Here is a 25,158-nt window from a genome sequence, read left to right as displayed (position 1 = left end):
TTAAAAGAAAAAAATTTAAATAGGTACAAGTCAGATTGTGGCGAGCTTTGAATGCCAGAACCAGTTTATACTTTATTTGGTAGGCAACAGGGAGCCAACAATGCTTTTCTCTGAGTAGCAGCATCTAGGAATGACTTTCAGAATCCACGGAGTCTAACCCCCTCACTTTACTAAGGCCAGAAGAGGTTGGTTGATTTAGCCAAGGTCACGCAGGTACTAACTATGTGGTAGAGCCTGGATTTGAATCCAGGCCCTCCGATTACAGCACTGTGCTTCTTCCACTGAGGAGTGAGTCATAATGGTGCATTTGGGAGGTTCCTTGGGAAATGATGCAGAGCTTGGATTGGAAAAGGGATGGACTGAAGACAGGAAGATTTTATTAGCCTGATGTGGGGAGGGGAAGTTTGAAGTGGGAGGGCCTGATTCAAGAGATATTGTGGAGGTATGAGTGAATGTAGCAGAGAGCCAGGCCTGGAGTCAGAATGACCTACATTCAGACATTTACTAGCTATGTGACCCTGGGCAAGTCACTTCACCCTGTTTGCCTCAGTTTCCTCATCTGTAAAATGCAATGGAGAAGGAAATGGCAAACCATGCCAGTATCTCTGCCAAGAAAACCCCAAATGGGGTCATGAAGGGTCAGAGACAACTAAAACAAGTTAACAACAACAATGAATGAATGAATAGGGCTTAGCAACTGACTTGGAGCAAGGGGAGAGAAAAAAGAGTCAAGGTTAGCTCAAGATTCTAAAAAGGGTTTGGTTTTACTTTTTTGGGAGGAGGATGAGTTGGATCTTGGACATGTAAATTTAAGGTACTTCTGAGACACCCAAGTGGAGATATCCATAAAAGAACTGGAAATGCCAGACCAAAACACCTGCAGAGGGCTCATAATTGGGGTAAAGTGGGAGAGAAATTAGTAAATAAGAGGGCCTAGGACAGAACCTTGAGAAACATTCACCCTTAAGGAGCCAGAAAGTGATGAGAAGTTAACAAAAAGACGGGAGAAGGAGTGGTCAGAGAAGTAGGAGACGCTGTCACGGAGAGGTGGTGTTCATAGTATAAAATACCACAGAGATGAAGAAGGATGAGGGTGGAAAAAGGCCTTCAGCTACAGAGATAATGTCGTAAGCAGTCCTGGAGAGAACTCCAACAGGTGTGGGGATGGAAACCAAACTGTAAGGATCTGAAGAATAAGGCTCATGCAGACTTCCCTTTCTAGGAGTTTGGCAGGCAGAGAGGTGAGGGTCCACAGAAGAACGTGAAACACATTTTCTGACACAGCCAATGTGTTGATTTGTTTTGCTGAACTGTACTTAATTGCTACAAGGAAGGATCCAAATGAGGGATATGGAATTCTTGAGAAATGAAAGTGATGCTTATTTTTAAAAAGCATCCACAAAACACTGGGTTTGGGGTTTTTCTGGTTTGGTTTTTGCTTTTTTTTTTTTTTTTTAAAAATGAGGCTAACACAAGGTTAGTAGAATAGGGAGGCATTTCAAGGGTTTCATTTAGTTACTGGGTCTCATAATCCTTGAAGATTCCATAAAATGTCAACCCCAATCCCCAACCAAAACACATAAGGCATACGCAGGCATTTGGTACCAATGAGGTTCCAGGAACTCAGGAATTCTGTAACAGTATTTTCATCAAAAGTGCAGTCTAACAAAAACTCTTCCTTTTGCAAAACCTCATTCAGAATAGTTTCCTTTAAAAAAAAATGGAACTGCCTTGGATAACGGGAGGGGGGGTGTATGCAGTAATTATGAGGCATATAAGTAAAGCCAATTTGAATTTGTTACAGGGGAGACCACCCCTTCTCCTTCTTGAACCAATGTCATGGCTGGCTGAGCCATCACCACCAGCAGACTCCAGATATCAGCAGTTTTGACTGGTTTTTACTGTTGTTAGATGGTGAGATGCGAATGGCCAGATAGCCAAGCACAGAATCATAAACCCTAGAATCCATCCAGTCTAACCCCTCATTCTATGGACAAAGAACAAAACACAACTCGAGGCTCAGATTAGAGATTTAACCAATGACATTCACATAGCGAAATAGCAAAGCCGTGATTCGAGCCCACTTTCTCTAGTTCCAAGTCCAGCATTATTTCCACCACACCAGGACGTAAGAAAAGAGTCCCTGATAACAGTCTAAGACAGTAGGTGGCTTTTGCTACCTTGGGCAAAGTCCTGAGCACATCAAATCCTGTGACTTGTCTGTGCTGGGACTTAGAGCAAGTGGGTGAATGTTGGCATCACGGTCTCTCCTCTCCCGCCAGGTGCCTCCAGCTTGATGGGCAATGCCTTCTCACTTGTTGGAAGCAACTGGGTGGTACAGTGGTTAGGGACCTGGACCTGGAGTCTGGATGGCCTGAGTTCAAATTTTACCTCCCACCCTTCCTAGCTGTTTGACCCTGGGCAAGTCACTTAAAACCTCTTCTGTGCTTCAGTTTGCTCATCTGTAAAACGGGGTGCCTAAGCTCCCTTCTGGCTCTCTAAATCCACCATCCCCTGACTCTTAAGGAGGCCCTCTATTTTTCTGACATGCACCACTGTGTTACTTTTTTTACTCCCCTCTGCTCCCCTCCAACCCCTCACAACCACAACAAAGTTCCTCAGGTCCTAATGTGGTTTCCTCCTCAGCCCTTCCCATTCTGATTCCAGACCTACATTCTTGTTCCCACAGTCAGCAGCCCCTCAGACATCCAGAAGGGAGTCTGGAATTTATAGAGTCCAACTACCTCTTTTTCTACTGATGAAAAAAAACAAACCATGTGGCCCAGAGAACTGAGTGGTGGTCTGAGGTCACACAGCTAATTAAAGACAGAGCTGGGATGAGATCTTGACTCTTCTGACTCCACCAAGGTAGGTGCTTCTTCCCTGCTATAGCTCACTGTTTCTCAAGTTCCTAGGCCTAGACCATAGATCCAAGATGCATTTAACTCAGGAGTCATCCCCAGTCTTTCTGATCAACAGTGGAAATCCATCAGGGAAGAAAAACCCAAGTGGCCCATTTCCCTGGAGTTCTCAAGGACTTGAGGGGACCCAAGGCTTGCATGGGCTGCCAAAAGTGAATGTAGGAAGGCCTGGTTCTGACCCCGCTCCACTGGCTTTGGTTCATGTTGGGCTGGGCTACGCTTGGGCCTTTAGCCATGAAGCTCTGTCTGTGTCTGGCCTCCACCCCTTCCAGTCAGGCAGTGCTGCGGGCCGCCAGGCAAGTGCTCTGGACAAGCACCCCCAGGTAGAGTGGACAAAGAGAGGCCCTCTTCTCCATCAGAATCGGTGGTCATCCAAGATGGAATTGAGCAATCTGAGAGGAGCTAGAGCTTCTCAGGTTTTCTGTACCAAGCCCCAGACTTCCACATCCATTGTCGCTGGCATATGCAAACACAGATTTCCTTGACTACAAGGAAGATGATTTATTGCTTTATAATAAAAAAAAAAAAGTTTGGGAAAACTTTAAAATAAGACAAACAAAAAAAAAATCCCAAGCCCACGGCACTTTTAGACCTACTAGGAAGCCTCACCTGACGGGTGCTGCAGGTGAACACGCTAAGCCACATCTTGGGCCGGAGCCCCAAGGGCAGCGCCTGCTCTCCAGCGCTCAGCTGTAGGGCCAGGCCCAGAGGGATCCCTGCATCCCATAAAGGGCCAGGACGGCTTTGGAAAGCCTAACGCCAGGGGGAGCTGCGGACCTGCAGCTGCCTCACTCAGTCTCACCCAGCCCAGCCCAGGGGCTCTGGTCCTAAACACACACACCCAGGCACACACTCACACAACTCCACAATCCAAACACACGATCCTTCCCCGCTCCCCCAAAGAATCTGGGAGTCCAACAGGCACCTCCCCCTTCATTCTCCTCCCCCACCCCCCAAACGCCATCCAGGCTGCAACTGGACCCTGCCCAGGGCTGCCCAGCGAGGCCCCACCCACCCACCCAAGTGCCCTCTAAGGAAGAGGGTCGGGATGACTTTGTCAGGGCTCTGAGGCTCCCTCTGAGCTCTCGCCTCCTGTCCCCTGACCTTCGCCCCAGTCTCAGAGCAAGGCCACTCCCTCCGTCCTGGCCAGCAGGGACACAGCAGGATGAAGTGATGGGGTTCCCACATGCACAGGATAGCAGAGACTCTGCAGGGGGCGATGCGGGGCAAGGAGAATCACAAGGGGGTTAGCACCAACAATGACAAGAGGGTCCTTCCTTCCTCACACAGCTTTCTTGGGTGATGGCCTTCTGGGTGCCACCGGGCCAGGAAGTGTGCGTCTCTGGGTCTGAGTGGAGCGGACCAGCGTTGAGAGCCTCCCCTCCGTGGGTAGACAGTCTGTGTTGGCATGGAGCAGAGGGAGCAGCTGGCCTGGCTCGTGGGCGCAGGGAGGACTGCCCCCCTCCTCAAATTTGGCAAATGAGGCGTTACCCAAAAACTCAGGAAAGGGGGGCCCACTGGGCATCCGAGGGTGGTGCCAAGCCCACAACATTGTCCTGGTCAGTCTGTTGTGGCAGACAGCCGAGAGCCAACAGACGGGGCCTCCAGGAGCACAGGGAGGGAGCTGGAAGGCGGGCAGGGAGCAGTACCAGCCTCATCAGGGACCCAGCTCTCCAGCAGCTCTGGCCAGAAGGACCAGGTGGGCTTACCCTAACAAGGAGAAGGTGATCAGTCTGGTCCCTGGTGCCACTGTCTCAGGCCCTCAGCAGCTATCCCATCCCATCCCAGCTCCTGGTGAGGGCCAGAGGGTCCTGGGGGGGCACCACAGCCTGAGCTGCAAACACAGCTTCTGATATAGAATCCCAAGAATGCCAGAGTGGACAGGGACAGAGGCAGGGTGACAGGAGACGGGTGCTCTGGGGGCCGGGCCAGGCCAGGAGGCCAAAGGCAGCCATGGTCCAGGTAGGGGAGGAGCCCGTGGAGTGAAGCGTGGGAGGGCCTACACGAAGGCCTCCTGATTGGGGGTGCCATTGATCTTCAGGAAGAGCTTCTCGTCCTCCCTCTTCTGGTCCAGCTGCCTCTGCAGCTGTCGCCGGTAGAAGATCAGGTAAAGAGGAAGGCAGAAGCCCAGCAGGCTGACCCCGAGGAGGCCCATGTTGACCTGCAGAGGCACGAGGGGGAGGCATGACTCTCCCAAAGGAGGGGATGGGGGGAGGGGGGGGCTCAGCTACCCAGGGCCTTCCTAGGCCTTCCTCCCTTCCCCTTCTGGAAGGCAGAGAGGAGAACGGAAGGAAGAAGCCAAGAAGGGAAGCCACTCTCCCAGAAGAGCCGAGCTCCACAGCCAAATCGATCAGCACAGCAAGAGGGAGTTGGATTCAAATCCCACCTTGGTTGTTTACCACATGTGACCTTGGTCAAGTCACTGGGCCTCACTTCCCTCATGTGCAAAATGAGGGAGCTGGGCTAGCAGAGGTTTCTAACCTGGGCTCTGTGAATGTGTCATCTTTAAGCCGGCAATCGCTGTATTCCAATCTACTTGGTTGCCTTTGTGGTCCTAGCTGTTTTCTGAAATGCCTTACCAAAGCTGCTTCTGAGTGGGGGACTCCCGGCACCAACACGGTTCTGAACCCTGGGCTGGAGGCCTCGCTGGGTCCTTCTAGCCCAACACTGCTGGCAAATGTTTAACACCTGGCTCTCCAGAAAAGCCTACGTGCCAATCCTTACACATTTAATCTGCATTCTTGGTACCTTCTCCATCACTTTCTTAAATCGAGACAATCTACAAATAAATCCAGCCCTGATTCATAACATCTGCCACATCCCAGGGGGTAAATGCTCACACTGAAAATTTAACAATTGGCTCTCCCAAGCTGGCATGCTGAGCTAGTCCCAGCACACTCCAGCTTCCAAGAAGCAGGACTGAGAATCCTGAGCACAGCTTTGAAGCCGGAAAAACCTCCAGCTCCCGCCCAGCAGAAACTCTTGATTTTTCTGGATGAGGAATCAGGGCTCAGTGAGGACCAATGACTTGCCCAAGGTCCCGCGTGGAGGAAGCAGCAGGGGCAGGATTTGATCCCAGCTCCTCTTGTTCCAAAAGCAAGCGCCCTATACGCTGAACCAGCCTGCAGGACTTCTCACAGTGCTGGCCTCCTCCCGCCCTTCGAGATTGGTTCCAGAGAGAGCGCTGATGTCCCATCGGCCTGGGAGGTCACAGCCTCCTGCCCCCGCGGACGCCCTAGCCACAGGGAGGGGGATGGGCTGCGAGCCTGCCTGCCCCGGCCTCCACTTACCCAAAATGGGTCTCCCTGAAGGGGCCCCATCATTGCCACGAACAAAGGCTGCTGCAGGAGAGCAAAGAGGGCACTGATCAGGGACTGAAGGCCCGTCAAGCTGCCAAACTGGGTGGAGGGGTACCTGCCCAAAACAAACACAAACCCTGTCAGGGAGGGGCACCTCACCTGACCTGGACAGAAGCCTCCCATCTGAGCTGGAACTCCATGCCCTCGTTTTACAGAAGAGGAAACTGAGGCAAACAGAGCCCCCCCTCCCCGAACATGTCTTGCTGAGTCTGCCAGGTCTGGCCTAAAGAGGGCACTGCAGGGGGCGATTCAGAGAGGGGGTGTGTGTGTGTGTGTGTGTGTGTGTGTGTGTGTGTGTGTGTGTGTGTGTGTATGTGTGCGCATGTGTGCATGTGAGTGCATTCAGAGTATTCCTGTCAGAGCTCCTGGTCCCTGGGGACATAAACAAGCAGCCCAGGTGCCAAGCGTGAGCGTGTCTGTGTGTGTGTGTGTCTCTGTGTGTGTGTGTGTGTGTATACGTGTGGGGGACTCCGGGGACTGGCAGATCCTGCTGAAAGGGATTTCATAACACTGAGACTCCCAGAAAACAAGCTGAGGAACATGTTCAAGCTACGGCCTAGTGTTCCCGGAGCCTGCGTCCCAGAAAAGGTTGTGTAATCACAGACACATGGTGAGACTGCCAGGCTCAGAGCGGAGCTCCCGGCAGCTGCCACCTCGCTGAGACTCAGCCACTGTGGTGGGCAGTCCTGGGCTCAGGCCTGCCTCGGGGGCCCACAAGCCCCCAGCAAAGAGCCCTGAAAAAGGCGAGATTTCTATCGCCCCTCACACATACACACACAAACGTATTCCCCCCACTTCACCGCCCACGTACCACCCCAACCCACCACCCACCCATACTACATACACATACCCATACTACATACACATACACACACCACACACACACACACCATTCCTCATTTCATCCACACACAAACACATACCACACTGATATATACACCATACCATACACATACATACACATACCACCCCCCAGCCATCCCTCCGCACACCATACACACACACACTCACTCTCTCTCTCTCTCTCTCTCTCTCTCTATGCCAGACACACGTCACACATATATACCCTAAGAACAGGACAAACTGGGAAAGTCACCGTACGCCCCAGAGGCCAGAGTCCCATGGTGAGGAGATAACAGCCTAAGAGTAGGGGGGCTAAGCCAGGCCTGGGTCACAGAGCGGGGGGACAATCTGGGTTCCAAAAGGATGTCGTCACTTCATGGAGAGCTACGGGGCCTATTCCAGCTGGGGCCTGACATGGCTCTGGGCTCCAGGATGCCGAGCTCTCTGGGCAGCCTGGGAGAGGGTTTCTGGGATGTACTCTGCATTCAATGCTCCACACCGCAACCAAGCTGAGTTTTTAAAACTCCCCCAGCCTCTCCTGTGGGGAAGGCCGGGTGCACGGGGCCCTCCCTGCTTACACTCCCAGGAGGCAGCCCCCCTTCTCGTGACCAGCAGCCGACCGACCCTCCCTTCCTCATTCCGGGGCCAGCCCTGAGGCAGATGGCCATGGAACGTGCTGCAGTCAGAGGCCCTGGACAGAGGTCGTGACCTGGTTTGCAGGCCTGTGCCCAAGAGCATCTAACTCTCCTTCAAAGCACCTTTCCCACGGATTTCACTGCTGGCCACTTCACTTCCTGGGGCAGAACAAACATACCTCTAAGAAAGCCAGGCCCATCTATGGGGGAAGAGCCACAGGCCAGGCCTGAAGGACTCTGGCTTCACCCTGCCCCTGCCCCCTTGGCCCCAGGGAGCACCAACTTACACAGCAGCATAGAGTCCCCCAACGGCAGAGTGGATGAAGCCCCGAACGACCGTGTGCAGGACGAAGGAGAGAACCTGGGGGAAAAGCAGGAGACGAGTGTCCACGGACAGTCTGGCCCTCTGCTCTCCTTGGACGGAGGACCGGGACACACACACAGTGGACCCGAGCAATCAGGTGGCACTTGCGAAGTGCCTACTACGTACCAGACACGGGGGGACACCAATGCAAACAGCGAAATCGCCCCCATTCAGAAGGACCTCAAACAGAACCCCCTCTCTATCCCCAAAAACGCACACACCTCTCTTCTTTCACAGACAACAGCATCCCTCTGGCCCCCCCGGCTCACATCAACGCTGCTGCCTTACTAGCTCTAGCATCTGCCCCCACCCCATTTCACAGCCTCCTGCTCTGGATGTTCGCCAGCCTCCTCACTGGCTCCCCAACCTCCAGTGTCCTCCTCTAATGCGTCCTCCACACAGCTGCCAGAGCGTCTAAAGCCCAGCTCTGACGGTTACTCCTTATTGGCTTTAGCAGGAAGTTCGGACATCTCTGTCTGGCACTGAAATCGTCTTTCCAAAGCGAGCTCACAAAATCTACATTCTCACCCAATGGCCCACTTTGGCTCCCTGAATGCAGTGCGCCCTCTCCCCTTTACGCGCCTTTGCCCAGGCTGTACCCAGAGACAGCCTCAGCACATACTCCCTCCTCGCCTCTGGCTTTCTTCAAGCCTCAGGTCCAGCACCCCCTCTTCAGAGGCCTTCCCTAATCGCCACAGTTGTTTGCCCTACCCTACCCCAATTCCTTTTTCTATAGTTTGTATCTGTTCACTTATCTGTGTACACGTTACTAGGCCTCCCCTTCCCAGATGACTTTGTATTTTATAGTACTTATCTGCATACATGTTATTTTCCCTCTAGCAGAATGTAGGCTCCTTGAGGGCAGGAACCATTTTGTTTTTTGTTGGAATTTCCAACAAGCAGCACAGTGGGTAGCGTGTAGTAGGTATTCAATATCTACTTGTTGAGTGAATGAATGACCAGGTGTGGTCCCAGGCCTGCAACTGTATGGTGATAAAATTGCTGTCTGCTAGTGACTGAACCCTGGATGGATGGACAGGGTGTGAGGACCTATGGGAAGGAAAGTGGGACTCCCTTCTCTACTCTCTGTACAGTTTGAGGCAATGGCAGGGATCCCTCCCTTCCAACTAGGAAGAGCAGCTGATCTACTCTCTGGGACAGAAGTTCTCACCCCTCAAGTGTAGAGTTCCACAGACCCCAAGTACATCCAGGCCCCTGTCCTCCAGCCACCAGGGCACCCCCAGGACAATAGGAAAAGACCTGGCTTCAAGTTCTGACTCTCACCAACACTATGAGTAACTCGGGTGAGTCAGGGAGCTTCCAGGAGCACACAAAAGTGGCAGCTGGGGCGAGTGGACAGGGACTGACCCTGGGGCCTCTGACCCATTCTAGCTATCTGGACAAGGGAGAAACTGCCTAACCTCCAAGTGCCCCCCAGGAAACCCCCCAATGTTCTAACAGATGCCTCGGGTAACAAATAATTATTGTTGCTACAATTAAGCTATCAATTTGCATCAGTGGAGGGAGTTTCTATACTGGGATCTCCCCACGATGATGAAATCACCTAGAAGACCCTCCCCCATTAAATAGAATAAAATAAAGCAAAACATAAAATACATGAACTACTTTTAAAATGAGTGTTGTGAGGATCAAATTAATCATTTAATTAAGTGCCTGCTATGTTCCAGCAGGCACTGTTCAGATGCACAGGCAAAAGGGAGAGTCCCCGCCTTCAGGACACTCACATTCCACCATGGGACGCATGCAGATGAGATCCCTGATGTGTAAGCCAAGGGCAAACTGCTAAAGACTGGACGGGGGTGAATGAGTGTGAATTAGGCCCTCTCCGGCTGCCCACCCGAGCCCTGCTCTGCCCCGATGACTGTAGACGCCTGCCCCACTGGTCAGCCCCACACTGGCCTGCTTTGCCGGCCAGCTCTTATTGACAATTGCCCAGGGGCCTTTTCCGTTTGAGAGGCTTGTTTGTGAAGGCTAAGCATTCTGAAGCTTTCTTTGCACACAGCCATCCGGCCCACATCTAGCCCAGAAGCCAGGACCTGTTCCCAGGAATGTGGGTGGTGGAGGAGCCACGCTCAGTGTGCCCTTTGTCATGCCAAACAAACAAACACAAACACACACACACACACACCCGCCCAAATGGGCAGTTTCTGCCATCACTGCCCTGCTCCTTAGGAATCACACCCTGAAGAGCTGCATCAGGAGGCAACACTCTGCCAATGATAAACGTTACCATGAGGACACAGTCAAGGAGGGGACTAGAGTGCCTGGGGCCACAGCCACCAGGGCCCAAGACATGGGGCTCGACCCCACCTGCGTCCCTGGGCCCTCTGGGGAGTGAGGGCTCTACCGCCCACTCTGCTAACTCAGGAGTTTATTCAGAACAAGACAGACCCTTCTCTTCCCATCTCCTCCCTTTGCTCTCTCAGGCGGGGTGAGGGCAGCGCCATCCTCCTGGCCCCCCAGGTCTGCCACCTCACTGTCCTCCCTGGCTCTTCACGTCATCCCTTCTTCTTCCACCCAACCAACAGGCCTCACCACCCATTCCCTTCTCTCCATGTCCTAGGCCAGAGCAGGGATTCATCCCTTCTCTCCCATGCAACCTCCTCCTAATGAAGTCTCCCCACAGCACTCCATGCTCCACTGGGTGGCCAAAGCCTAGGTCTGACGGTGTTCCTGCTCTGCTCAATAACCTGCAGGGGCTCCCTATTCCTTGTAGGGTCACAACAGACCCCTCTGATGGTGAAATCTACAACCATATCCGTCCCATCACTCGCTCTACAGTCTAAACACAAAACCAGCCTTCTTGCTGTTCTTACACACACCATTTCATCCCCAGTCTCTGGATCTTTGCATCGGCTGTCCTTCCTCACTTCCTAGAATTCCTAGTTTCCTTCCAAGCTCAGCTCAAATCCTGCCTCCTACTGGAAGTGTTTCTGATCCCCAAAGCGATCAGTGCCTCCCCGCCTTGTATTGATTTTCTATCCAGTAGGTAACAGGATGTCCCAAAAGCCCGCTCCAACCTGCACTAAGATGTTTGAGACACCCTGTATGTTCATATGTATACATATGGTCTCCCCCTCCCAGAGGGCAGGGCCTGTTTAATTTATGTCTTTGTATCTGTGGTGCCCAGTATGGGGCCTGGCAAATAGTAGACACTTAATAAATGCTTGTTGGTTGACTGGAATCCCATTGGCCCTGGACAACCATAAACTCAAAGGTAAGATACCACTTCTTAGCACCCCTCACCCCCAGCCCTGACCACCATCACTGAAATGCTCTCAGCATGAACTCTCTCTCTCTCTGTCTCTCTTTCCTTTTGATCTTTTACGACAAGGGATGGTTTGGGGAGGGGGGGACAAAGACAGATCTGGAAATTAAGGCAACGCAAAACCCAAACATACCAATAATTGTTTTTTAAAGAGTGAAACATGACCTAGTGAAAATGAGCATGATCTTTCAGGGAAGGAGATGGATATTCAATGAAATAGGGGACTTCCAAACCTTCCTGATAAAAAGACCAGAGCTCAACAGAAAATTTGATCTTCAAGTACATGATTCAAGAAAGATATAAAAAGCTAAATGGGACAGAAAGATACACTATGTTGTTAATAAGGGCAGACTGTTTACATCCCTACAAGGCAAGATGACACTTGTAACCCTTGAGAACTGTATTGTTATTATACCATATTAAAGGGGTGTACATAAAGGGGATGGGTATAAATTGACTTTGGTGTAATGATGAAAAAAAATCCAATCAAGTGGGTTAAATGGATCCAAGTAAGTGGATTAATTTGGTCTAACTAAGAAAATGTACCGAGAGAAAAGGAAAGGAGGAGGCAGACAAGGGTAAATTACATTACAGGAAAAGGCACAAAAACCTATTACAGCAGAGGGGAAGAAGGGAGGGAGATGAGCATTGTTTGAACCTTACTCTCATCAGATCTGTCAGTTAGGTATAGAAATATAACTTGCCCTATAGGCAGTAGGAAGGAAAAGGGGAAAGAAAAGGGAGGGGGGATAGAAGGAAGGAAGAAGTAGTGAGGGTAAAGGGGAAGAAAAGGGAGGTGGCTAATAGAAGGGAAGCGGGACTGAGGGAGGCGGTGGTCAAAAGCAAAACACTAGTGAGGAGGGAAAAGGAGAAAGGAGAAAGAAAAGCATAAGGGGGGGAAGGATGGAGAGAAAGATACAGTAATCATAACTGAATGTGAATGGGATGAACTCTCCCATAAAACAGAAGCGGGTAGCAGAATGGATTAAAAACCATAATCCTACAATATGTTGTTTACAGGACACATATTTGAAACAGAGGGACACACACAGGGTAAAAGGCTGGAGCAGAATATATGTTTCAGCTGAAGTAAAAAAAAGCAGGGGTAGCAATCCTGATCTCAGACAAAGCAAAAGCAAGAATAGATCTTATCAAAAGAGATAAGGAAGGAAATTACATACTAATGTTCTTAGACTTAGCCTTTCTCAGCAATGCAAGGATCTAAGACATTTCCAAAGGCCTCATGATGGAAAATGCTATCCACATCCAAAGAAAGAACTATGGAGTTTGAATGAAGATTGAAGCATATTATATGCTATTTTTTTTCTTCTGTTGTGTTTTGTTTCCTCTTTCTGATGGTTCCTCCTATTGGTTCTAATTCTTATGTACAACGTCACTAATGTGAAAATATGTTTAATAGGAATGTATATGTATAGCCTATATCAGATTGCACACCATCTTGGGGAAGGAGGTAGGGAGGAAGAGGGGAGAAAAATTTAAAAGTCAAAAGCTTATGGAAGTGATTGCTGACAAATCAAAATAAATTAATTTTTTAAAAAATGAAACATGATCAGAGCAGAGGGCTCCAATAGGAAGGGGAACATTCTGTCCAGCACCATCCCCCCTGGGGGCCAAACGCTCTCTCAAGCAGAACCAGAAAGATCCCACTCGGATGATGGAGCTCAAGGCTTGAGGAGCCCTGACCAGGCCTCTCCTGCTGCACCAACGGCCCAGGAGCAGGACCAGAACCGGGACAGGAGGACAGCAGCTGCTCACCTGCCCCCACTGCTATAGCACGGAGATTAGAGGGGCCTTTCTGGACCCTGAAAGCCCAAAGCCTGGGCAGACCCTTAGGGGTGGCGGCCTCATGCAGCAGCTGGGAGAGGCCCCATGTGGTTCCAGAACCCTCTGCCCTGTCGGGTCTGCACTTGGACCATAAACCACCTCCTCCTACCTGCAGAGGCAGATTGTGAATGAGACAGGTGATTCCGAACCCCAGCAGCAGGAGGTTGGTAAAGGCAAAAGCCCTCATGGCGTTGGTGATCTTCTGAACCTGGCGGTCTCGCTTCTTCTTCTCCCCTCTGCAGAGAAGCACAGACACAGACACAGGTGCCAGGGTGTGGGATCCTCCCGACAGAGGCTCAGTACCAGCGCTGCCTGGCTGCCCCAGTAGGAAGCAAGAACCATGCCTGCTGCAGGGCGTCCGTCCAGGCTGAGCCACTGAGGAGGACGTGCCGAGCTCTACCATCTGGCAAGGCCTCTCACACGGGAAGAGCTCAGAGAGATGGAGAGCAGCTACTTATTCGCTCGTGCTATGAACTGGGGAGTCACTGGGTCGAAGATTTACATTTGCGAGGGACCTTCGGGATCATCTGGTCTGACCTGCAGCCCATAAGGTTAAGTGACCTGCCCAAGGTCATCCAGATGGTGAGCCAGGATTCAAACCCAGGCCCTCTGACTCCAAATCCACTTCTTTTCCCACTTGCTAGCTAGCTCCCAAGGGTAGGGGATGGGAAGGGAGAGGCTGGATCATAGCGGGGGGTGGGGGGAGAGCAGAACAACGGCTCTGAATAAGGACAAGCTATGGATAATTCCAACACCTCAACCATTGGTTTTAATGGCCCCTCTGGGAGCATCACTGAACGGCTGGAATTTCCCATTTCCCCCTCAATTTTCTTCTGTCATTGGTGTGTGGAAGGGAAAGAGCTTTGAATTTGGAATCAGAGGACTCGACTTCAAATCCCAGCTCTTACCAATCATGAGACTCTGAACAAGCAGATTTGCCTCTCTGGGCCCCTGTTTTGATCTGTGAGGTCCCTTTTCACCTCTAAACCTGTAACTCTAAGGAGGAGCCACATAGCTAGTGATGAGGAAGCAGGAGAGATGGGAAGGGTCTCTGACACAGTGTGCAAGGAGGACATTCCAGGTAGGACCACTGAGTCTGCTGCAATGAGCTTCCTGCATAAGTCATCAGGCATGCCCTGATGGGGGCCTGCTCCATGGGATAGCTCCCGCTAAATAGGTTTTGCATCTTTGCCAACCCCCATCCCCCTGGCTCTCCCACAATCCACATACTGGTCACCCTCTCTCTCCTCAGCCTCTTCAGAGCCGTCGTCACATTCCTTCAGCCTCCAGTCCATGATGTATCCAATGACGGGGGCCGTCAGGAGGCAGAGTAGCTGTAGCCCACCAAAGATGGATGTGTAAAGACCCACTGGAGAGAGAGACAGACCCTATTAGAAAAGCTACCCCCTACACGGCAGCCTAGGGCCACTGGGCTGGGCAGAGTCACTGGCTGCTGGTCTGCCTCAGATTCGACTTGTCACCGCAGGGAAATCCAGATGTTTCTGGCATCAGGGCGACTGGATTTTCTACTCCCAAGCCCCTAGGAAGCCAAGATACCTACACTGCTTATGCTAGGAACCCTAGAGAGTCCATCCAGCTTTCAAACACACTACCAAATGCTTATCTTCCAGACAATGAAAAAAGCCAGTGCGTTAGGGAGGAGTAATTTCTGTCCAAATCTCAGCTTTACACTCACTGCCCATATAACCTTCAGGGAATCCCCTTCTTTCTTTCTATGAAGAATGGATTGGCCTAGGTGATTTGGGAACTCAGTTCTGGCTCCAAATCTCATGACCTCATCAGCAAAATTCTTTTTTTTTTTCAAAATCATAAATATTTATGCTCAAAAAAACAGAAAAATCCTCCCCCAGTTTTCATCGACAGGCCACAGCGTTCCTTATCAGACTCACTAGTTGGCTTTACCAAATTGCTTTATTCTTTGTGATGAGGGATGGCTCTCCTCTCCAGGGAGTGACAGGAGTGGGAGACATTTGGAAATGTAGGTGATTTAAAAACATAAGATATCAATCCAAATACTAATTGTAAAGGTAAGATCATGAACATGGTGGACTTTTCTGATGAGGAGAGGAAGGAATGGGCGGAAAGCCATCCCACTTACCTGTAGCCATCACTGCATCAAGAGAGCAAAGGGAGAAAGGCAGAAAGGGAAGGGGTTAGTACCAGAAATCTCAGAAGCTTACAAGAGAGGGGTGGAGATGGGTCAGATTAAGGCTTGGCAATGCCATACTGTGCTTCAGGACCTGACCTACAGACAGCTCCCTGCAGAAGCATCTGAGATTCATCTAATCTCCTCCAGGCCATGGCTGAGGTGCCAGCACGTATTCTGGCAAGGGGCAATTTGGTCATTTCTCCTGTTTTCCCAAGCTGCTGCTGACCCAGCCACATGAGGCCAGGCTCCTACGTCACACGTGTGCTGGTGAATCAGTACAGTGGCTAAGACTGGGAAGGGGAAGTAACAAGGGGAAGTGAGACTGGGGGCCACCTTTGTGAGAAGCAGGTTTAGTCACCCAGAAATGAGAGGCAGGGGACAGACAAGGAGGGAGAAGAGGAAGCAGCTCTGGGAGCTCTAAAAGCAAGGCATCTCCCACGGCAGGCCTTCCTCAAGCAGAAAGGACCTGCGCACAGCCTCACTCATAAAGTGAAAAGCTTGGACGTGGGAGTCAGAAGCCATGGGCTCTAGTCCAGGCACTGCCCCTAGCAAGCTGTGTGACCTCAGGCAAACCCTCTGACCCTTCCCTTAAGGGCTCTGAGAGGCTCAGGCCAGATGAGCTCCAAGGCCTTTTCAGATCTAAGAAAATAGAAACCTGTGCATCCCTTAAAATGCCCGGTCCAACCGCCCTCTGCAGCGGAGAGCGCGGTTCCAGCAGTTTGGAGCAATTAAGGCAATGGGCAAGACTCCAGGATCACAGCTTTAGAGCCACAAGGGACCAGAGAACGTCGTTTCTAAGGTGAGAAAACAGAGGCCTGGGCAGGTAAAGTGATCTGTCCAGGGTCATACAGCTAGCAAGCAGCTGGGGCAGGATTTGAACACGAGTCTTCCTAATGCCAGGCCCAGCACTCTCACCACTGTGCCACCTGGCTGCCTCTACCATGTAGCGTCCTAACAAGGAGGTTGCCACAGAACCTTCCTGCACACGCCCATCTACCACATTTAGTGTTGCCCCGGATTCTGTCCACCGGGATTTAATGAAGAGGATGCCTCTGGACAGCTGCGGCAGACCTCACGCACTGTTTTGTGAAAGCAGCCTTAGGGTCTGCACATTTAGTTCTGTAAACTTCAGCTAACAAGTCCCAACTGGACCTCAGCCTCATCTTGTTACCCAGTTCAGGACCTTCGCACACAGGGCAAACAGCAGCTGCAGCTACTCAGCAATTCCCAGACTTTGGCCAAGTGATCCTAGGATGGGCAGGCCCTCAGAACACAAGGGCAGGCCCTCAGGACACAAGGCCAGGCCAGAGCTACCAGACCTGTGAGGGAGATCTCCCTCCGGAAGCTCCCACCTCCTGCTTCCTTAGGGACTCTCAGTGCTGAAGTGCGATTTGGCCCCTCTGCTACGTACTAGGCCCACTGGCTGCTTTTCTGCTGGCCTCTGATAAACCATCTACCCTTTCCCTACTGGAAGGAAGAGAGAAGGGGCAGGGGGAGAAGGCAGAGAGACACAGAGAGAGACGAGACAGAGACAGGCAGAGAGTGGAAAAAAAGTGAGAGAAAGAAAAAAGAAGGGGAGAGAGAAAACAAGAGAGGGGAAGAAAGAGAAAGGAAGAGAGATAGCAAAAATGTCCCACTTGTACCTCTCCTCAGCACACTTCCCTGATTCTAGGCAGGACAGAACCTGGTAGGCTGGGTTTGATGAGCCGGACTCACTGACTTGATTTCAACCACTCAATGCCCTGCTGGCTGGGGGCACCAGCAAGGATTCCAGGTGGTCAGCAGAGCGTCAGGAGGTGCCCCTCCCACCCCTGCCTCGGTGGGGGGGGGAGTCAGCTGATAGGGCATCACCCCCAGGCAGGTGGGGGCCGGGAGAGTGGGTGCCAGCGACGTTTCCCTGTGGCCCACCTGCCTCCTGGCTGCCGCTGGAGAGGAACTCGAGGATGCTGTTCATGGCGCCCATGTAGAAGATGAGACGGAGCTGAGTGACGCACATGGTGACCAGGCTGAGCAGGAGGATGGGGCTGAACACGCTGTGTATGAAGGAGGGGGCTGCTGGGGCGAAGCACAGACAAGTCAGACAGGAGGGTCGACACATGCCCAGGCACCCAGGAGCACAGGGGGGCCGCCTCCTCTCCTTGGGAGGAGGGATCGTCTGTGGTTTCTATGTCCTGCACACAGAAGGAGCTTCATAGATGCTTGCTGGACCAGCTTCTACAGCTAAAGTTAGAGCTCCAGGGCCTTAAAGAAATGGGGCTTGGGGGCCAGGAAGGGCCTTGATGGATGCCAGCTACCCTGCTCAGAGGAAAGGCAGGAACAAGGCCGGGTGACCATAATGGGCCTGCGGAGGGGATCTGTAGATCCATCTCCAGGAAACCCCGAGGCTTCACCCACACAGGGACCTCCCAGCAGGTACACTCCCTCCATGCATCCAGATAGGCCCCTCATCTGTCCCAGCATTTCGGGGGCTGCCTGGTCACACTCAGAGGGAGGACTCAGCTCCCAAGCCGGCGCTCTGACCGCTACACTACCCTGCCTCTTTTGCAGTGGGAGTCAGGAGCCCCAATTCTAGCTCCGTGTGTCCTTGAGCACTCCCTGGCCCCCCCTGGGCCCCGGCGCCTCTGCTCTCCCGTCTGCCCGGGAGGCCAGGACCTCAGTACCTGTGCTATCCGGCTGACACTTCACCTCCAGGTCGATGGTGGACAGACAAAGCTTGTTGCCCTCCTGCAGGGCCGCCTGCTCCTTGGGCTGCTTCATGGAGCTGCCCACACTGAGGCGCCGGCCCACCGTGGTCACCTGCTTGTAGAACTGCTTCCCGGTGATCTTGTGGTCAAAGCCCAGCCAGCTGAACTTGATCTTCACCCTGTGCAAGGTGTAGGGGGAGGGTCAGCCCTGACACAGGCCTCCTGCTGCGTCTCGGCCCACCATCCGCCACCCACAGGCCCCTCCAGCGCCACTCACGTGTAGTCCATGTCCTCTGGGCCCGGGAAAGGCTCCAGGGGCCAGTTCAAGAAGCAGTTCAGGAAAACAAGCCCAGCACAGCCGGCCCAGACAACCAGGATGATGATGAAGGAGACCCCGAAGTCATAGATCACCTGGGAGAAACATCACAGCCACAGTGTGGTATGGTGGGTAATGTGCTGGCCTTGAAATCAGCAAGACCTGGGTTCAAATCCCACCTCTGACACTGACCAGCCAAGTGACAACTCTCAGCCACAATGTCCCCATCTGTAAAATGGGGGGCTCAGACTAGATGCCTCCGGACCTAGACCTATGATCCCGCAACCAGGGCAGAGAAAGACGCTGCAGGCCTCAGGGCAGACAAAGGAAGACAGAAGGAGAGGCAGGCGCCTGGTCACCAGATAGCAGAGCCGGACCAGCCACACCACTGGACAGGAGCCCCACCTCTGTGGCCAGAGCCTGGGGTGCAAACCCTGCCCTGCGGCCAATGGCCCGAGCGACTGCTGGGGCTAGACACCGCTCTTTCCGAACCTCGGTGTCCTCCTCCGTAATTGCAGGGGTTTGGGACCGTGACACTAGCGTCTCTGGCCCCTGAGCAGGAGCCCCTAGAACCCAGAGGGGTGGGGGTACTTTCTGTCCCACCAGGTTCGCCTGGACCAGGCTGCTGGGCTCTGGACTGGGGCATGCCCTCCTCTGGGACCGCTGGGATTCCAAAGCACCGGGACTCAGTGGAGCTAGGAGCAGGAGGCGGGGAGGGGCTCAAGGCCTAGGAAGCCCCCTTCTTCCCACCACGGCCTCCCCAGAGGGTGGGATCTGGGTGGCTTCTGCCAAGGAAGAAGGAACAGAGGTGGAGAGGGGGCCCGGGAGGCACCCCAAGGAGACACCCTGCAGTCTGATGCTCATTTGGGGTTTTTCTGCTCCCTGACTTGGTATGATTGAGAAACATTCAAATTGCTGCTCATGGGGGAAACAGCTGGACCAACTTGGCAGAGGACTCCCGTGGCGCCAGATCCGGAGCTGGGACTTTACACCAACATTAGGCCCAGAGGCCCTCAGAAGCACAGCAAAGCAAAGGCACCCAGCAGCCAGGCCTCCCACTGCTCACCTTGCCCTGCACACTTGCTGTGCTGGTCACGGAGAAAGAGAAGGCCTCAAATCCTGACTCTTCACACTTAAAGCTGTGTGACCCTGGCTAGGTCACTAGACTTCCCCGAGCCTCAGTTTTCTCCTCTATAAAATGGGGATAACACCCCCAACACCTGCCTCAGAAGGCTATGGTGAGGCTCAGGGCAGCTGGCAAACTTTATAGGAACATCAGTCATGCCTCGTCTGTTCCCAGGTGTGTCCTGCTGGACCAGGGCCAGCCCGCCCAAGGCCTGCTGTTATTTATTTCCTTCTGCAGGGGCCACAGGAGGGGAGCCAAGAGCACACATGCTTGGGCACACTCCCTGCCACAACCCACGCTCCCACAGATCCCAGAGTGAAGCCTCACCTTGACTGCTGGAAAAGTCACTGCAGAAGAGGCATAAGAGCCGATCATCAGAGCGATGAACGTGGACCGAAGGTCACCGAACATGTTGGGCAGCTGGAAAACAGAAGTCAAGCCATGATTAGGAGGCAAAACAGCCAGAAGGCAGAGAGAAGGAGGACCTCCTCGGGAAGGGCCCAGGCACCATCTCTCACCCCCGTCTGAGGCCTGGACCTCAACCGCTACAGACCCGAGGACAGAGGGGCAGCGTGAATGCCCTGAGAGAATCACAGAGGACAAGGAAGCAGGACACTGGGGTTCCTGCTGGTATTCCTTAACTTCTCTGGGCCTCGGTTTCTTCCTCTGGAAAACAGGGCACAGTGGTCCTTTGGCACCGCCTACCTCACAGGCCTGCTGCAAGGAAAACTCTTTGTAGACCCAACTGTGCTGCAGCCATCTTCCCTGTCCCAGATGCAGCTAACCCAAGAGACGGCTCGCCGTTTGTGGGCTAAAAGCCATTCCTGCCCAGACTCAGGCAGTTGGGGCCGACGGGCTCTCAAGGCCACGTGCTGAGCTCTCCCCGCTATGTGCCAGCGAGGCAGGACCTTGGGACCTAGGCCGTTACCAAGGCAAACCAAGAACTCTTAAGTACACCAGCGTGGGGCTGGAGGCCTCTCTTCGAAGGGAGCCAGCTCATAAGAAAGCATTTATTTGGGAACTATAAGGCAGGATAGAGCAATACACGGAAGGGCGAGGAGGAAGGGCAATTAATATGGACAGTGTAATTATAATGACCAAACTTGGCCCCAGGAGAGGAGAGAAGGTATCCCTTCCCCTCTTCTTGTCACAGCAGGAGCCCAGCGGGCCACTTCCTGCTCCATCAGGTTCACCTGGACTTGGCTGTTGGGCTCCGGGGTGGGGGCTCGCCCTACTCTGGGAGACTCCCACCCAGCTGCCCAACTAGGAGGTGGGCGTCAGGCCTGGGCAACTCCCCTTTCCACTCTCCCTCCCTCCCCATCTACCCACATTCTCCTCTCCTGTCCCAGGTGGGAGGGTTTTTGTAGCTCCCGTCCAGAGGACAGAGGAAAAGCTTCCCAAGCCAAGGTGAGGTGTGGAATACTGCATCCGCTGTCCCACTCAGCTGATGTGCCCTTAGATTTGCTGAACTGCTTCCCCCTCCACCCACTCTTGTTCTTTTTCATTCTTTGTTACAAGAGATGGTTCACTGGGAAGCAATTGGAGAGATATTTGGAAATAAAGATATCATAAAAACAAAAGACAGTATTAAAATTGTTTTAAAGATGACAGGGATAAGGCCTAGAGCTAGGATTTCACTTGTCCAGGGAACTCTCTGATGAAGAAACTCACTCTGCTAATAGAGGCCTGTTCTTTCTCGACCTTAAAAGAGACGTCTGGAGGGTGGAACCAAGATGGCGGAGTAAAAGTTTCTTGCTTGAGCTCTCCCCTAAACCCCTCCCCTCCAAATACCTGTAAAAAATGGCTCTAAACAAATTCTAGAGCAGCAGAACCCACAAAAAGAGTGAAACAAATTTCCAGCCCAAGACAACCTGGATGGTTGACAGGAAAGGTCTATCATACCAGGCTGGGAGAGGAGCACAGTTCAGCCTGGGCCCCGCAGGCAAAGACCAGGTCTCCTGAAAAAAATTCCCAAAGGAAAACTCCTAGGAATATTGTAGCCAAGTTCCAGAGTTCCCATGTCAAGGAGAAAATATTGCAAGCATCCAGAAAGAAACAATTCAAGTATTTTGGAAACATAATCAGGATAACACAAGATTTAGCAACTTCTACATTAAGGAACCAGAGGGCTTGGAATATGATATTCCAGAGGGGAAAGGAAATAGGATTACAACCAAGAATTACCCACCCAGCAAAACTGAGTATAATCCTTCTGGGGAAAAAAAATGGGCATTCAGTAAAATGGACGACTTGAAGCATTCCTGATGAAAAGACTAGAGCTGAATAGAAAATTCGACTTTCAAATACAAGACTCAACAAAAGCATGAAAAGGTAAACAGGAAAGAGAAACCATAAGGGACTTATGAACATTCCTACATGGAAAGATGATATTTGTAACTCATGAGACCTTTGTCAGTATTAGGGTAGTTGTAGGAGAAAAAAATATATATGTATATATAGATAGATAGACAGATAGAGGGCACAGGGTGAGTTGAAGATGAAGGGGTGAACTCCTCCAGTCACCCCAAACTACTTGTCCACTCCTAGATCCTTCCCACAGTCTTTCTGTATATAAAGTCCATCTTGTCTCCATTAAAGTGCTTAGATTCTATAATGTAGCCACTGCTCAGATTCTTACAATCTAGCCAATAGCTTACTAATGTTCAGACTCTTTAAAAGTCTGCCCAATATGACAGATGTTCTAATAAACCCTGTCTTTGGCTGAAGAAAAAAAAAAGATGATGAAGAATTGATATCTAAAAAATAAAATTAAGAGGTGAGAGAGGATTATACTGGGAGAAGGAGAAAGGGAGAGGTTGAATGGGGTATATTATCTCACATAAAACAGACAAGAAAAAGCTTTTACAGTAGAAGGGAAGTGGGGGGGAGGTGAGAGGGAATGAGTGAATCTTATTCTCATTGGATTTGACTTAAGGAGGGAATAACATACACATTCAATTGGGTATGAAAAGCTATCTTACCCTACAGGACAATAGGGGGGAAGGGGTTAAGAGAACAGGGGGGATGAGAGAGGGGAGGGCAAATTAGAGGAGGGGATAATCGGAAGTAAACACTTCTGAGGAGGGACAGAGTGAAAAGAGAGAATAGAACAAATGGGGGCAGGATAGGATGAAGGGAAATATAGTTAGTTTTTTACAACATGACTACTATGGAAGTGTTTTGCATGACTACACATGTATAACCTGTACTGAGTTGCTTGCCTTCTCAATGAGGGTGTGTGGGTAGGGAGGAAGGGAGAAAATTTGGAACCCAAAGTTTTAAAAACAAATGTTAAAAACTGTTTTCACATGCAACTGGGAAATAAGATATACACGCAATGTACAGAAATCTATCCTGCCCTACAGGAAAATAGAAGGGGAAAGGGATAAGAGAAGGTGGAGGAGATAGAAGGAAGAACAGATTAGGGGAAGGGGTATTCAGAGTGCATGCTATCTTGGAGTGGGGGGTGGGATAAGATGGGGAGAAAATCTGGAACTCAAAATCTTGTGGAAGTGAATGTTGAAAACTAAAAAGAAATAAATTAATAGAAAAAAAAAGAAAGCCAATTGTTAAAATTTCAGTGTGAGCATCCATACCTCAGAAATTGCCAAACAGTACAAATCAGGGCTTTTTGTATTTTTTGTATAATTCTATTGAGTTTAAAAAGTGATGGAGAAAATCTTGATGCTGATTAAACTTAAAAGTATGTCATATGTGCATCTTTGAAAGTCAATTGTTAAACATTTACCTGAATACTGATACTTATATAACAACCAGAAATGCACTTTTGAGATTTTCACACTAAAATGGCAAAATGACAGAAAATCAAAAATCATTCATTTTCTTAGTAAAAATGGGAAAGTATAATCACTCATGTAAAAGAACACAGAACAAGATACCTGAATCTAACCAAAAGCTTAACCCAATAAATTTGGAAGAAGAGATAAGCCAAAAAGTATATACTCTCCTTAACCCTGAAGTGTAAGGAGTATCTTACAAAGATTTCAAAAGGCAGGAAAGCTTTTTTAGGGTAAGGTAGAATAAGCCATTTGTAAAGTGTGCTTGGTTGTATGAGTGGAAGTGGGAGGAAATGGCTGCAAGGGAAAACAGTGAAACCCATAAATTTACTGTAATCGTGTTAAAGATCTGAGTAGAATCCTACCGTAAATAGAGCCATGTGACTTGAGTTTCTCAACATCATGCTTCCTGCCTGAAAAGAGCTGGTTTCAAAGACACTGGAAACCATTTCGCACACATTCACCTGCTTTGTGAGATGTTGAGGCATTGGGTTTGTCCTTCTATCTTGACTCAACAGCTATAGAACAACTGATAATGTGCTTCGGTTAAAAAAAATAATCTCTCACCATAGGTACCTTACATGGAAAAAAAAATCTGGACACAAAAATGCAGAAAATACTAAACTACTACCCAAATGTTCCTAAAAATAAAAGAGAGAGAGACGCGTGGAATGCTGAGAAGCTGTTGGTCAACAAGCATTGAAGCCCCTACTATGTGTCCCCTACTGGGGATACAAAGAAAGGCCCCCAGGATATGTCAGAGACAGGACTTGAACCCAGAACTTCCTGGGAGAAGGAAAAGACAGAGATGTACAAAAATATTTGTAGAAGCATTTTTTTTTTTGTACCAAAGAAATGGAAACTAAGTGGGTGCCCATCGATTCAGGAACAGTTCAAGTAGCAAGGGAATATTACTGTGCGGTAAGAAACAACAAAAGGATGGATTCCAAGAAAACTGCAAAGGCTTCTATGAACTGAGGCAGAGGGACGTGAGAATAACCAGGAAGACAACTGATATGGTGATCACAGGAAGAGAAAGGAAAACGACTCTGAAAGACTGCATTGCTCATTGATGCAAGGACCATGCGTGCCTCCCACCTCCTGGCTGAGGGCCTCGGGGTGCAGAATGAGACGCGTTTTCAGAGGTGGCCAATAGGTGGAAGGGTTTTCTTTGACATACTTATCTGCTTGAAGGGAGGATCTCCGTTTGAGGGGAAGTGAGTTAATGGGAAGTGAAAGAGAGGGGAAAACAAGAAACACACAGAAATAAAACGTTTTAAAAAACACAATGAAGAAAAAAAAGTTCTGAAAGGGCAACGTCATTACTACCTTACTAAATCTGATGCACACTTTTAAAGGACAAATCGTAAATCACAGCTTCCTGTAATCTTTTTTTATTCTTTGCATATTGGAATATTTGTATTTGTTGCTGATCATGTTCAAATAAAAAATCATTTTATTAAAAGTGGGGAAGGGCCTCAAATTTGGAAAAATGGGGAACTACCTGCCAAGACCACAGAAAAAAAACTGCTTTCAATTTTGGCCCAACAGAAGACCTTGGAGACAGCAATGTCAGCATTTCACAATGCCACCAAGGTTTCCTGAAGATCATGGTCAGCTTCCCCTCTTGATATATAAAAGCAAGACAGGAAAATCTTCTCACTACCCAGAATGATTCACCCTAGGAGTTAACTCCAAGAGCAGCTGGCTCAGAGTTTTCCCCAAAATCATCACAGAGACACACGGATAGGCTGGTCTCCCTTCTCCCACGGGGCACAGGCACAACCAGATGCACAACGAGACTGCAGA

At 50.6% G+C, this 25,158-nt stretch overlaps 1 protein-coding gene across 6 annotated transcripts in view; it reads right to left on the bottom strand.

The window, feature by feature from the left end:
• SLC43A2 (solute carrier family 43 member 2) overlaps positions 1 to 25,158 on the bottom strand; it is a 63,966-nt gene that overhangs the window by 5,538 nt on the left and 33,270 nt on the right. For 4 of the 6 annotated variants that reach the window (XM_078154765.1, XM_021007021.2, XM_021007022.2 and 1 more), the window contains 9 exons: positions 19,880 to 19,972; positions 18,388 to 18,521; positions 18,087 to 18,289; positions 17,335 to 17,481; positions 14,487 to 14,625; positions 13,366 to 13,492; positions 8,046 to 8,119; positions 6,212 to 6,335; positions 3,931 to 5,082 (listed from right to left, as the gene is read on the bottom strand). In XM_078154765.1, coding sequence (XP_078010891.1) covers positions 4,921 to 5,082; positions 6,212 to 6,335; positions 8,046 to 8,119; positions 13,366 to 13,492; positions 14,487 to 14,625; positions 17,335 to 17,481; positions 18,087 to 18,289; positions 18,388 to 18,521; positions 19,880 to 19,972 — 1,203 coding nt within the window. In that variant the 3' untranslated portion in view covers positions 3,931 to 4,920. Of the gene's footprint in view, positions 1 to 3,930; positions 5,083 to 6,211; positions 6,336 to 8,045; positions 8,120 to 13,365; positions 13,493 to 14,486; positions 14,626 to 17,334; positions 17,482 to 18,086; positions 18,290 to 18,387; positions 18,522 to 19,879; positions 19,973 to 25,158 lie in introns of those variants that run through there. The other 2 variants (XM_021007024.2, XM_021007023.2) reach the window with 2 other exon arrangements.

This window comes from Phascolarctos cinereus, unplaced genomic scaffold (genome assembly GCF_003287225.1).
Source record: "Phascolarctos cinereus isolate Bilbo 61053 unplaced genomic scaffold, phaCin_HiC Scaffold_5;HRSCAF=322, whole genome shotgun sequence".
Taxonomy (NCBI): Eukaryota; Metazoa; Chordata; class Mammalia; order Diprotodontia; family Phascolarctidae; genus Phascolarctos; species Phascolarctos cinereus.
Note: the sequence above shows the minus strand (reverse complement) of the source record. Positions and strands in the feature narration are given on the sequence as shown.